This window comes from Grus americana, chromosome 1, assembly GCF_028858705.1.
Source record: "Grus americana isolate bGruAme1 chromosome 1, bGruAme1.mat, whole genome shotgun sequence".
NCBI lineage: Eukaryota > Metazoa > Chordata > Aves > Gruiformes > Gruidae > Grus > Grus americana.
In genome coordinates, this window is record NC_072852.1 from 88,973,672 (window position 1) to 88,988,377 (window position 14,706).

Below are 14,706 nucleotides of genomic sequence, written 5' to 3' on the forward strand. Positions count from 1 at the left end.
GCAACAACCGTGGCTGCATTTTCTGTACGCCTGAGTGAGTTAGTGTAAACTCCATCCAAGGGCTTTACGTAAACCATACACTTTTGAAATACTACAAAGAATCTAGGAGTAAATGTTGAAAAAAAGAGAGATCTACACCAACTAATATCAATTCTTTCCTTTATTTTCTTTCCCTCTTTTTTTGGTTTTTACTGGGGACTCAAAACAGCCTCAGTTAAAGATGCCTTAATTTTCCTTTTGTGACACTGATTTAGGATACCTGTGGAAACAGGACACGGTTAGCGCAGGAGTGTGTGGTTCACCCCAGATTAGCCTTCGGTCTGAAATATAGGTAATGAGTCATTAACAAACCCCACATGTATTCTGTACACATTTCTTTGACACTGAATCTGAATATTGGCTGCTATTTAAAAAAGTACAAGGTTTGATTTGTTGATTTAATCACAAAACAAAACACATGAATGGAAACACTCATTTACGTGACTATTGCTTATACACCTATGATGAAGAGTTGACTACAAATGGCCACACGTAGTTCCTTAATGAGAGAGAGTGTGTTCTTACTGAGACCATACCAAGGCAAAAAAAACCCCAAAACCCCACCCAACACATTCAAGACTGAAATATACTGTGCTTGAATTCACCTTTAGGTTATGGAAAAGGATATATGGAGGGGCAGGGTATTTCAGGGGCATAATTAACTGAAAACTGGCTTTTTGACTGTGTTACAATGCACAGAGTTTATAAATGGAGGAGCTATTAAGCTGCAGTGTTTTCTTCACTTGTTAAATTGTGTGCTGAAAAAAATATTGTATGCATATCTTCATTACAATGTACACACTGTGGTGTGAAAGGGCTTCTGTAAAAAAGGAGTATGTAAACGGTTTTAGAGAATTTCCATATGTGCTAATTTTATATAATATGTGTAGTAAATTTCTGTTACATATATTTGTGTAAGAAGCTATATTCTGGTAATATAGGGAAAGTCTAATTGATGTCTAGTTGAACTGTAGAGCTGTAAAGAAAACCAAACATTAGAAAATAGGTCATTATACAAAACAAAACCTGATTCTCAAATTTTCCTTTATCTTGTCTTTTAATTCAAGACATGATGCTTAAGTTAAAACTCTAGGAATGGATTTTATTTTATTCTTTTAAATAAAATAGCTTGTACTTCATTGAAGACTTGCCAACTGTGAAAATGTATAAAAAATAAATAATATTCTAATTAATGTATTTTTCTCTGTATACTCTGTCTATCTACAGCTCTATGCATAAGTTGAAACACATCTGGTCAGACCTAGAGGGGCGTGTGTGCTGTTGGATGTTCTGCGTGTCTGGTTTTTGGATGTGCTTGTGATCAAGTGCTCCTGTAAAGAAGAATGTGAGGGAACAGGGTATCCAGATGAACAAAAAGCATTTTAAATTGAACAAATATTTCCAGCCAATTTGAGCTATTGTAACTGAGGATTGTGATGTTGAAGATCCCTCTAAGTTTAGGATTTTGCTTGAGGTGGTGCTGCCTTAGCAGGAAAGGTGAAAGCACATGATTTCAACAACCAGTGACAGCTGCTGCCCTCAGTTTTTCTTACAGCAGGTCTGGTCAGATGCTGTGCTTGTTGCTCAGAATGCCACAGCTTTATTCCTTTCACTAACAGCCTTTAGCAGTGGTCAGGTCAGGCCTTTCAAAAATCCCACACTCCCCCTCATTTCACAATAAATCAACCAGGCAAGAGGTTTTTTTTTCCTCCCTCGTTGAAGTTTTTAAGTGAAGTTTGGTTTGTTGTTTTTTTTTTTTTTTTTTTCCCCCCACATAGATGATAAATCTTGATAGAAAGCATTTAACAGTGTGCACTAACAAACTTATACAACATATACATTACATATATATATTTATATATATAGTATGTTCTATATACAAACATATACAACTTTTTAGATCTCTATAGACTACAAGAAAATTGATAATTATAGTCACAAGTGGTGAACTGAACAGAAATAGTCATTTGTAACGGTCTGGAAATATGTAAAATATGTAAGAGTGGAAAGCATGATACAGCTGTGACCTGATGGGGAGTAACAGAGAAAAGTTACTTAAAAGTTTAGTATTAAAAATTGTAAGTTTGAGGGATGCTAGATTCTCATTTTTCTATTGCATAAAAATGCAAATGGAAATCTACTGAACAGGTTTGCATCCCCCCCCCCCCCCCAGTGTTAAGCTAGAGACTGTTGGCAGCCAAAGTCAGTCAGGCATTGTGTCAATGACTTGTTGAAGACACTTTTCTCTCTGGGTGTGCTGTAGTGCTTAGCGATTAAAAGTTGCTCTTAAGCTTTTTATATTTGGTTCTTACATGAGCGAGCGGGCTCTAGCTCCAGCCCAAAGACATTTCCACTGAAATCAAGGTAACGGGGACCTTTGCAATGTTAGCCACCCACGTGATGTATACCCAAACACTTATGCAGAACCAGTAGCTTCCTTGTCATGGAAATGAACCGACTGCTGCCTTGGTCCTGCAGCATGCGCCACTGCTGCCCTGGGCTGCATTGTTAAAGGCTGACTGTGTCACACCAGTTCGTAGTGCAAACTGGTGCCGTGCTAGAACTGGCAACGGCCTTTCCATCTGTACAGCCAGACTGGGGCAGAAGCCAGCGTGGACCTGGGGACAGAGCCAACACTGGTAGGGCGGCCTTGGCCCAGTATTAATGCAGACTGCTTTGCTTCTCTGTACAAGCAAAGGCAGGAAGAATAAGGGCTATAAAGCTGGCTGGAGGGTTTGAAAGCTGCCCCAAATGATTTTGTTGCCCAGAGACCAGTGGCTTTGGCGTATAGGCCAGAGCAAATATACATTTAAACAATTGCTATAACATTGCTCTCATTTATTTCTCGCTCTAGGTGCCTGGTTACAGTGGTGCTTCCTCACACATGAAGTGGCCAGTTTGGTGACCTGGCTGCTGGAAGAACCACCCCAGCCCAGTTCCTGTTGGCACCAGAGAGGTGAGTTTGCTGTTTCCTCACACCCATGCATGCAGACATCCTCTCGGCTCATGGACAACTCCAGTTCCTTACCTCTCAGCAGACACCTAGGCATTGCTTGGGCTTTGACTTTGTTCCCAACACATTTCCACAGTTCTCACAATTATAGAGCAGTTTCTCCTGTGACAGAGAGGAACTTGTTGAGTCTCAGTTCCCAGATGAGCTAGACCTGTCAGGGCGATCATTTTGATTTTGCCCACAGAGAAATGTTTATGTCCTGTAAAGCATGAAATTTCTGTTGTGCTACACTGAATTTAAAACTTGACACCTCAGATCTGTTCCAACTTGTGCAGCTGGGCTGACTGTGAAGCCAAACTTCTGGACTGTACAATTTCCTGGGCTCCAATTTGTTGTAAGAAAAGGATGGATATGGGAAAGGCATCGTTGAGAGATCTGAACACTAGGATGATATAAACACCAGAAGTTATGGTCTAGTTAGGAGGGGGATGCTGCCTCTGTCTGCATCAGTGTCTGTCAGGACTCCTTGAAGGGACAGAGGATGTCACTCCTCGTATAGAAAATTTTTAAATGGTCCTTTTCCACCTTTTCCTCACTTCCTTTTCTAATTTGAAACTATGTCCAGGCACATGAAAACAAGCCTTCAGTACCTTGTTTCCAAGCCCATCTTGGAAAAATTTCTAACTGAACAGTTGACCTGTGTGGCAGTGAGGCTCTCGTAGGCTACTGTGGCTGCAGCACACTCATGGACTAGGACTCTATTTGCCTAGACAGGTAATAGGTTCTACTTTCTGTTCTCTTCCGTAGCTGCAGGTTGGAGAGTTTTCTGCAGAGCTCACTCTGCAGAACAAGCCACGCTGAAGCAGAAGCAAATTACCTTTAGCAATGCGAGCAGAAAATCCGTTGCCACTCACCCCTGGTGTCACTTTATATGTGTACCAATTCAGCACCCTATGTTGACAATTGTTTTCCATGCTCCTCCCCGGCCCATCATTTTGTCTTGCTGCTGTGATCTCTCACCCAGCTTGGGGGGGGTGGGGGGGTGGAGGGGGTGGGTTGGGAGGAGGGCGGTGTTACTGTGCTGTTTCCTTAGCATAATTTCAACGGGCCGCCTAAGGAAAAAAAAAACCACTCATCTGCAGCTTCTGTGAGCAGAACTCGACAGGACTCTCCAACTTGTAGCCCTGTGGCTTCCCATCTTGCCTTTCCTATCTTGAAGAAGAGATCTCCTAAGCTGCTGAGAAATAAGGCAACTAAGTGCTACAGCCACCATGGGGATGAAAAATGCCGCAGCCCCCTTCAAGGACAACCAAGATGAATCTAGAGCACATTTTAAAAAGTACAGATAAGGATGACGTGTCATGTGCTCTGAATTGCAAATAAACCATCTATGCTCATATTTTAATGACATTTCAGATAGTGCCTGTCTCGCTACTTGAAAAATCTGTAAATTTGGGACATAGGATTTTGAAGTTTTTTATTCTTCTGGTAGCTGTTAAAGAGCACGGATTTCAAGCAAGGTTTTTCAAGGGAAATAAATAGCAGATAAGAAAATGTAGCTCACCTCATTTCTATGTTGAGATGGTGGCAAACATGCTTGAAATGTACTGGCTTTTAGTAATGTCACTTTTAAAAAATAAAGATTTTTGCCATTTAAGTATTTTTTTCCTCAGAATAGAAATAAATCCCATTTTTCTTCAGTCACAACATGCTTTCATTTTCTCTTTTTTTTTTTTTAAGATGTCAATTAGCCATGCAACGTTTTATAAGTGCATTAACATTTGAATTTGTACAGAGTATTTTTAACCAGATGCACTCCCCACAGTTCATACCTACAGCTTCTGAAAAACTACATGCCACAGTGATGGTTGAGTTCCTTTTGGAAAAAAATTGGCTACTGCATGAGCCAGCTGTTAGAGTAAGACCCACTTGATTCTAGCTTCCATCTCATGGTCTGTAAAATTTCTCCTTGACTCCCACTGTGATGAATCCAATAATAGTAACAGGAAAACATCTTCTAGGAGAAAAAAACTGTCTCTGGCCAGTGACTGGTAGATTTGGGAATGAATGTTGCTTCCCTGAAAAGTGTTCTTAATAAAGCCACAAGCAGCTTCTTTGAAAGTCTAAAACTGGTACCATTTTTTGTCCTTATATTTCAGCATCACCTACAGAAATGGGAAACAAACAGACAGATATAAAACACTGCTCTGCATATGAGGTATCACACATGACCTAGGCCCGTTAACTGTCACAGACTTTGTAAGTAAAAAAAAGGAAGAGCAATGCAGTCTGTTACTAACAGTGTCATCAGGTCTCGATTCTACTGAGACCTTGTATTTAATTTCATAATTGCTACTTTTTAAAAAAAAAAAAGTTACCTGCTCTTGCTGTTCATTACAAGATTTTTTCCTGAGGAGCTTTAACTACTTTTCTTCTGCAAAAGGTACAGAGGTGTGGGAATAACCAGGAATTTGTTTTTTTTTTTTTACCCTGATAGAAAGAAGCTTATCTATGGCGCATAGCAGATATGTCCTGAATATATAAACTTTTTGCATTTCAGGGCATGTTCTTTCTGTGTATTTTTTGCCTCACACTTACAAAATCCAATAAAATTGTAAAGGTCTTGTCTGGAGATGTGATGCATTTTAACTGAAAAACATGCATTTTGGGAAGTATGCTTTAATGTTGTTTTATCTTCAAAGAAAATCACTTTAGTTGATTGCCAGCCTTAAGAGCGTGGGACGGGAGAGCTTTCCACTTCCAGCTCCAAGCACAGAATCAGTCTATTCCAGACAAGCCCTATTCTATATAACTGTACCACAGTGTTGTACTTGGAATGTTCTCCTCTTCTTCCCAGTAAGATCTGTAAAGGTTCCTATATACACATCCACCTACCTGTTTTCTGCCCTACTGCATATAGATGTGCTGCACTAAGTGGCTTAAAAAAAAAAAAAAAAAAAAATTGTAATGAATTAGTGAGAAAGGCAAGAGAGGATAAGTGCCATGTTCTAAATTCAGAGGCTAACAATGGATGCTCATTTATGAAAACATGAAAGGGAGGGGTGCGCAATGAAAGTTTATTTTCGGCATTCTCATTGTTTGGGAATGGGGAAAAAGGGCGTCTCAGTTAACATGAGTACACCTAAACCAACATGGCTGAGTGAACAGGGAGAATGGTACTCAATGGTCCCACAGGGAAGCAAAGGCTCAGTTGCAGGGTTCACGGTTCCTAGTTCTGGGTGTGTGGTGCCAGTGCCCCTACCTCGTGTGCATGTTTGGAAAATGCCTCCGCGCTGGCCATCATGCTTGCAGTCCTTTCATCCAGTTCTCCCAGTTTCTGTCCTCTCTCATCAAGGGCAATGCGTGCACGAGTCAAGTCCCCGATGACTCCTCCTGCGGCTCCTCTCACGCCTTCAATTCCACCCGATCCAGGGATGTGCTGGGCAAGACTGCGAGAGGCTTTTCCTGCTGTGGCCTCACCAACTGCAAAGGAGAAATAGACAGACAGGAATGAGGTGCTGGACGTGGCCCTGTCAGTGCTTCTCGTCCTCGCAGCGGTGATGCCATGCGATGTGCAGATGGCACATGTGGAAGCCTTTGCTCCTTTGCTCTGTGCACCGGCACAGCTACCGTGCAGTCGTGGACACACCCCACACCCCTCCACCAAATGCTCAGAAGGAGCTGCCCTTTCTTCATGATGTCATCTTTATTTTTTTATCAATGATCTAAAGCTTGTATACCACTCTATTCGTAGATGACAAGGACAGGGGCTCCCATGAATTAATTTCTGAAGGAAAAAAAAAACCAAAACAAAACCCCCTCAAACAAAAAAACAACCCAGTAAATTACTTACAAAGCTCCTCTCTGTCAAAAGCTTGTCCACTTCCTCCAAAAAGTCCTTTGAGAAAGCCTCTGTTTTGGGCTTCTGGTGTTTCCACAGGAGTAAACAAATCCCCAAGCATGTCCTAGCAAAGTCAGACAGAAGTCCATGTGAAAAACTAATGAGGTGAAAGCAGTTCTAGGTGTCTTCTTTATTTGCATTAATAAGCCCTGTGCATTGGATCTAAGCGACGAGTTTTAAAAGACTCTGTGGTGTGTACAGTATCCAGTACTTAACATCTGTGTTTCATGACAGACAAATACTTGGGCTAACTAGATTCACTCATGCTTTCAAAGAGTTTCAAAGGTTTGTCATTGCCCAGGCTTATGTTCATTACCACAGAGAAAAAAAATTGTAAGCAATACAGAGTGAAAATACCAGCAATAAGATCGCATTTTGCTTAGAAACAGCAGAGGCAACACTGTAATGGAATAAAAAATTTGTTGTGAATTATGTGTTTTGCTTTACTGTTTATCCAGGCAAGCAGGGTGGGAACTTTCTGTTTTCTCTTTATAGCATACCTCAGTTCAGCACTTGCTAGCAGGTCAGGGAGTTTGGTGCTTTGTTGTTTGTTTGGGTTTTGTGGGTGTTATATATATTTTTTTAAAACCACAAAATCCCATCACCTTCCATACAATCTCGCCGCCCACCGTTAACTGTGCATTTTGGCAGTGCCAAATAAGCATGTTTGAAGGCACTGTCATGGTGTCAGATTTTGGAGCAGGTGACCCAATCTCAGGCACAGACTCATTCGCAGCAGTACTAGGAAAAGTGGGCTCTCCAGAGTAAAACTGATAAAGGAAGCGTGCAGTCCCGTTAGTGTCTGAAACCAGTGAGGCTGTGTGGTGAGAACAGTTGCTGCCCTGTTGCTTGGCTCTGTGTTTGCTCATCCGAGCCTCGGCAGGCAGATACAGCTGTTGTGCTGCACAAAGCCCTGGGCTCCTGGGAGGCTGAGTGCTAGGACAGCGCTGTGACTCACGCTTACCACTCTTCTGCACAGTCACCTGCTCTGGGAGAAAAATTACTGCAACCCTTTGAGCCTTAGTGGAGGCTCTCATGCAGCCTGGCTTGTTTTCCTAGGCAGCAGGTGATACTGGGTCATCTGCTCTTTGTACACATACAACGAGCGTACTAAGCCTTTTCCTGTCCTCTTTGCACACATGCCAAGATACAAGCAGCCAATGTCCGGCAGTACAGAGGAGCAAGGGTCGTGTTTCCCTTCGGTTGGTTGTCCTATGATGCTATTAAGGTTAATTAAAAAAACAAAACCAAACCAAAAAAACCACCTAGCTTCTAACAACCTCTCACTCACTATAGGTCTGTCGTCTAAGATATGTTGATCAAGCATTTGACCATTTGAAAATTGGTTCCCTGCAAAATAATCTCTTCTCTGATGCACAAAAGCATGTGTGCAATGCTCGCTCCTCACAGTGCTTTTTCAGACTTGAGACAGTGCCGTGATGTGAGTTGAGCAGCTCAGCACACGTTATTCCCTAGGGCATAATGAGCGCTGGCAGGACCATTTCTTTTATATTTCTATCCTAGTTCACTGTTAATTATATAACCTAGAACTTACTTATTCCCCCTCTTTTTTTTTTTCCCTTTTATTACTCATGTTTCTCCCTGTAACCTCTTACAATTCCTCCTCTTCAGTAAATGACATTTTAATTTGCATTTTCATTGTAAAAAAAAAAAACCCAACCCAAATCTAACATTGCAAAGACCTTTTGCTCAAAATAAATTATTTTAATTAGACCATTTCTATAGCTCCTGTATTTTAATATACAATGGGAGATGCTTTCCTCATGTGGAAGAAGGGGAGTACAAATTATTTGAGTAAAAACAATGGTAAATAATTAAAAATATATTAAAATAGAGCATAACCACACTGGTTTGTCTCATGCTCCCACCTATCTCCTGAAAGCTGCAGGTATTAAGATATTTTTAGAGTTAAATTACAAAATTATGACAAAATTATGGGAAGGAATTCATATTTTCACCGAGGCAGTTGCTGTGTGGTTGGATACATGCTGGTACCAACTGCTGTAGCTGCTATCCATTTGTAGTTTCCCCCTCTTTCCCTTCAGTCATTTTTAACAGTTGGTCTTTCATACAGTAGGACTTGGACAGAAGCAGGCTGTGAAGAGTCCCGTTGGGGCACAAATCTGACTCTGTACAGAGCCAGCAGAAATTGCAGTTATGTGAGGCTCAGGCCAGCCGTTAGGACACAGGGGCAAGGTGACAGTACCATGAAAAAGTCCAAACAGTGACAGAGCTGCTGACGTCTCTCTGCTGCTTTGGCATCATTCAGCCAGGGCAAGTCTGTCCTGCTGCCACAGCACAGCCTTCACTTCAAATGCTAAAAATTACTAAACACTAAAATACTTCCCTCCCCAACATTTATGCTTGCTATTTGACAACAATTTATCATCTCTGGTAATGTCAGTATTACTTATTTAACCATTTAAAACTTTGTCTTTTGAATAGAACCCACAGACTGGTATGACATGGTTTTTTGAGCAACTTAGCGGCAAAAACGTGGCATTTACATCTGACGAGTCCGGCCACTGGCCCTTCCACACAAACACAAAGGCAACAAAGTGAGGGTTTGAGCCCTACCTGCAGATTGTCACACATCTCCTGGCTGTATGTCAGGCGCTGGATCTCTGTGGGAGAGCTGAGATACAAAGCTTGCCCTTCATTAGTGAAACAGAAGGTCCGCGCTATCCTCATGTCTGTCACAGGCAAATAGTTGATGTCCAGCAGAGGACGAAGGCTGGGCAAGCTGAAGAGAGGCAGACACTCAGGTTAGTCACCAGTTGCCACACATGGTACCCCCACTCCGTGGCTGCATTTTAAACCAACTGTTAAGTTTATGCTTTTCGTAACTGGAAGAGCTAAAGTGCAGCTCTAAGCTGAAAAATTCTGCCATAAACATGCTGCCTTTGTTTCCTGCACGGAGAAGCTTCAGCTGCCTTGCCTCAATGACCCTTAGGCTTCTGCCACAGTCTGGATTTGGGATGTGCGTGTGGCACATGGCTGGGCACTTTGCAGGGTAAGGCCTGCCCCCAGTTATCGCACTGCCATCTGCAGAAAATGGCACAGCAGGGCCCTGCTTGCACCCTGCGGACAAAAGCTCCAGCACCGCCTTTGTAGTCCTCCAACGTCTCCTGGTTCGCTGTTTGGATGGCGCTTTCCAAAATTTAAATGCCCTGGCCATGGTAAGGGGTTGCAGCAAGGTGAGGGCACAACTACAGGGCTGCTGCACAGCCAGCTCAATGGTGGAGATGACAGGGAAGGAAACCAGGTGCTCTGAGCAGTCTTCTGAAATGGCAAGAGTGGGACTTGCTGCTTCACGCTGGACGAACAATACTCTTTCTATGCCTTTTTCTATACTCCGCCATACCTGACCTACCATAACTGAGCAAAATTATCAGGGTTTTCTTTTATGACAGTTAAAAATCATCAGCCATCAATTGCCCTGGGTGGAGGATTACTATGAAAAAAAGAAAATTTGCTTTGCTGTGCAGCTGCCTTAACTGCCCATGTGGAGACAGGCCAAGGAACAGGTATGGCAGCAGGCAAGGCAGGGCATTGAATGCACCCACCAGGGAGTTAATGCAGAGCATCAGGCACTCTGGAGCAAACACAAGTGGACCGTGACAGCACCGTGCCACCTCTTTGCTTAGTTTTGCCACAAGATTAGTTAGATAAGTACCTCAGTGTCATGATGTGCCCATTGGCACAAAAGCACGCCAGACAGACGCTGTTACAGAGGGTGACCACATCTGCTCGCAATAAAAAGGACGTTTCGGTGATGTTGTGGACATAAAGACATGTTTGGGAAGGCAATGAGAAGACTTTGGCTTGTTTTTCTGAACAAATGACTGCAAATTGATGATCACCCATATCCTGGGAAGAGGAAGGGGAATGCATGACAAGTTTCCTTTTCCTTGTTTTTTCACCATCATCAGCACTGTGTGGGTCCCTCCATACTTCATACGGTGGATGTGTCAACGTCCCCATGCAGTCCAAGCACGCGAAGGTCAGCACGGCTCCTTTCAGTGTCAGAACTGTGCCTGCAAAATATAATTTCCACTCACTGGCACTGGCGCCACAATTCCACTGGCTGTCAGTACTGTGAACGCATGCAGCGCAGCTGACATTCCTCTTTTGTAAATAGAGCAAACACGTTCATCTGGCTAAGGTGACAAGTCTCACTTGCTCAGTTCTTTGTGACCACACAAGAAGGTGAACAAACAGGGGGCCAGTACTGAAAAAGACTCAGGCAGCCGATACCAAATAATGTATATAATACATGCCATTGGATACCATAAAGATAGGCTGTTGTTTATATACTAGTTAGATATTTATTCCCTAGTGGTAAAATTGCTCTTCTTAGTCTGGTGACCTTCCAGCATTGTTTTTCTAAACAAACCAGGGGTGGGAACCTCTATTTCTGTGCATTCTCTGGTTTTTGTCATTATCCTACTTTAAACATACTAAGTGCATACCACCTCTCCTCAGACCTGACCTCTCTCAGCCCTCTGTTCTCTCTGCACCATCTGTCACTCGCTCAGCCAAGGATCTCTCCTGGTACATCAACCTGCCAACATTTTTGTTTCCTTTCCTGAACTCCCTTCTGCTTCTCTGCAGCTTTCTGATAGTAATACAGCCAAACTGTTCGCAGCATCCCAGATAGATAGGATTACATCAAAGCTGTACACAGGACTGCAATTTCACAATATGAAGGAACTCTGCTAATTTCCCTGTCCTGACAAGAAACGCATAACATCATTGCCCACGTCACAAGGTAATCTTTGGAACTAACACAACCAAAGCATCTCAGTTCATGAAGTCGCGGGTCTCTCATGAGCATCTTTCTTTAGCTGTGTGCCTTCTATGCAGTGAGTGATCATTGCTTCATACACATATTGAGAAATTTCTGCCCAAAGGGCCATATAAAATCATGCAGTTATTCCCCCTGTTGCACCAAGACAGATAATAAACAGGAAAAGAGCTGCGCCCTTACCGCTTGGCGACACCATGACTGGCTCTGACTGCCGTAAATCGTCACTAGCAGGCAGATTAAGGGAGAGGATTAAGACCATACCAAGGCCTGTTCCAACCCAGAGACAGGGGGAGACGGCAGAGTCATTCTTTCGGGCAAAGGACTCCATGAAGTACAGAGCAGTAATTGCCTCCTTCGAGTCCCTGTCGATACTGGACACGCTGGAGCTTCGGGAACGGCTGAAGGAGTTTTCCCTATTTTCTGCATAAATAAATACAAGCAAACAGGCATAAACTGGCAATCCTAGAACAGGCACAAGCCTCCAGTAAATACAGACTCCCTGTAGAATACAGAAAATACAGAGTTTTTGTAACCTGAGCAAACATTCTGACACTAGCACGATACCAGCTTGCTGCCGGTGTATAAATAAGTGTGGAAAATGCTGTCAGACCTCATCAGTTAGATGTGCATTAGAAATAGCTGCTTATTATGGAGATTAGCATAGACTAATTAGAATTTACAACAGCCTTAGCTCAAAGGACTTGTTCTAAATAGCATGAAATAATTTTAGACCCATATGTTACCAATGCATTTAAAATTAATCCATGTATCTCATTGCTTCAGGACATGAAGGGAGATGCCATTACCGACTTCAGAGCATATGTCCTTTGCTCTGCTCTCGTTTCCATTGCTAGGACATTCTAGCACTGCGTTCACAGCCATTGTTTATTGTCAAGCTACTAATAACTGCTCTCTGGGGAAAAGACACCCATTGCTAAACCGATCCCACCATCCAAAACAGGGTACAAAGGGGCTCAGGGTACAAAGCAACTCTGGCTTCCCAGGGAGTGAAGTGAGAAACTTGCTCTGTGCCCTTGGCAACAACTGCACGGTGAGCCAGCACCGACTTGTTCATCTTTCCGCCTAAGCTTTAGCAGGCAACAGCAAGAGCCAGCTGGAGACAGCCCCGTATTGTCCTCACTGCAAATACAAAGGTACAGAGACTCTGAGCTTTTCAGAGAGGATTAACAGCGAACAGGGTCTGACTGCTGTAGGGCTAAGGATCTCTGCTGTGCCTAGCGCCAGACAAGAAGCACAAAGCTCTGCGAGGGAGCTCCTGGCATTAGCAGGAACTGCTGGTGGCAACACATTGGACGCTGCAAAGCACACTGAGGCTAAAAAGTTACCGAAGAGTAAAGCAGTCAGAGGGAAGAAAAGAGTAAGACTGGCTGCTAGCGCAGTCTTTGCAAAACAATTTGTGCCAGTGCTGCCATCTACCAACCTGTAGTCAAAAACAGGGCTAGATCATTGGAAACCTCACATGCACTTTTGCAACAATAACAACTAGAGAACCAAGAGGTTCTGGAAATGGAGTAATAGTTGAAGCTATTGGACCTGAGACAGAAGACTGGCTTCTGAATCTATCACTGTGAAGTAGATCTGTGTCTGGTATGTCTCTTCAGAGCCAGTAGAAATGTCTAAAAAGATGAATATTTTCTGCCATGGTTGAAGAATAAAATTAGAAGAGGACTTTCTCATGTACTCCAACTTAAAACTGGGCTAAGCCTGATACCGTACATATGGTTCCTGCTCTCCACCAGAAGCAGCAGTTCTGCTGGTGAAACTGTTCCTCAGACAACGTATTGCAGCATTGTATTCCCCTACGCAGATGACTCAGAGTAAACTGCTGAAATTACCCTCTTCATAGCAGCTACCTGGGAAAGATTGGCAAGAACCACAGCAAAGCACTACTGGAACCACACCAAGCATTACTACATATGCTACCTTAAAAGTCAGCACATAGGGATGGGGGCAGATTCTCCTGCTACTCTTTCACACTTGGGCCAGCTTCTGTTCTTTGAGGGCATCCATAACTTGTCAAACAGGAGCTCCGCAGGACAGCTGTCCTTGGCACTTCAGTCCCACTCCCACGGAAGATAAATTCACGTCTACCTGAACTTCCAAGCACTGCCCTCACTCTGTTTCATCTTCATGTAGGTGCTGTTGTAGCTCTCTAGTTTTGGCTCAGTACTGCTAAATATATCTGCGTAAAACTGGGATTGTTTATGCATGTGCAAACACAGCTTCTAATACCTTGAGAATTAGTGTCCCCCACAACCCCAAGCACTTTGTACTTCTGCAGTGGACTCGTTGGCCCAGGTCCTTCTTAAGCACAGTGACAGCTGCCAAGTAAAGAAGTGGAAGACCGTAATTTCAAGGCAGACACCATTAGGGCTCCACATATGTATTATTTTTCCCCAAAAGGGACTATTTACAAGAACAGGTAGTGATAGGACAAGGGCTAATGTCTTTAAGCTGAAGGAGGGTCGATTTGGATCAGATATGAGGAAGAAATTCTTTACTGTGAGAGTGGTGAGGCACTGGAACAGGTTGCCCAGAGAGGTTGTGGAGGCCCCATCCCTGGAAGTGTTCAAGGCCAGGTTGGATGGGGCTTTGGGCAGTGTGGTCTAGTGGAGGGTGTCCCTGCCCACAGCAGGGGGGTTGGAACTAGGTGGGCTTTAAAGTCCCTTTGAACCCAAATCATCTATGGTTGTATGATACCTAATTTTTAAAAAATGTTATTATGTAATTCATTTTCTCTTTAACAGGTGTATTAATATCACAGTCACATAAAATTCAAATATGGTGGTGCTCAAACTGAGAAAGATGTTGAAAGGACAAATGCAGTTAGTGTAGGCGACATACACAGAACTTAAAATATATGATGTGCCATTTGCATGTGTCATCAAGCTTTCTCCCTCCTTAAATTAACAAGAAATGTTCCTCACTCCTGTGCAGTATAGTTAACTAATACATCTTTGC

At 43.0% G+C, this 14,706-nt stretch overlaps 1 protein-coding gene across 6 annotated transcripts in view; it reads right to left on the bottom strand.

Annotated features, from left to right (window-relative positions):
• Nucleotides 1-906: 906 nt before the first annotated feature.
• STXBP5L (syntaxin binding protein 5L) overlaps nt 907-14,706 on the bottom strand; it is a 207,096-nt gene continuing 193,296 nt past the window's right edge. For all 6 annotated transcript variants that reach the window (XM_054813652.1, XM_054813650.1, XM_054813651.1 and 3 more), the window contains 6 exons: nt 11,905-12,144; nt 10,591-10,951; nt 9,492-9,657; nt 6,846-6,957; nt 6,255-6,475; nt 907-5,157 (listed from right to left, as the gene is read on the bottom strand). In XM_054813652.1, coding sequence (XP_054669627.1) covers nt 5,116-5,157; nt 6,255-6,475; nt 6,846-6,957; nt 9,492-9,657; nt 10,591-10,951; nt 11,905-12,144 — 1,142 coding nt within the window. In that variant the 3' untranslated portion in view covers nt 907-5,115. The remainder of the gene's footprint in view (nt 5,158-6,254; nt 6,476-6,845; nt 6,958-9,491; nt 9,658-10,590; nt 10,952-11,904; nt 12,145-14,706) is intronic.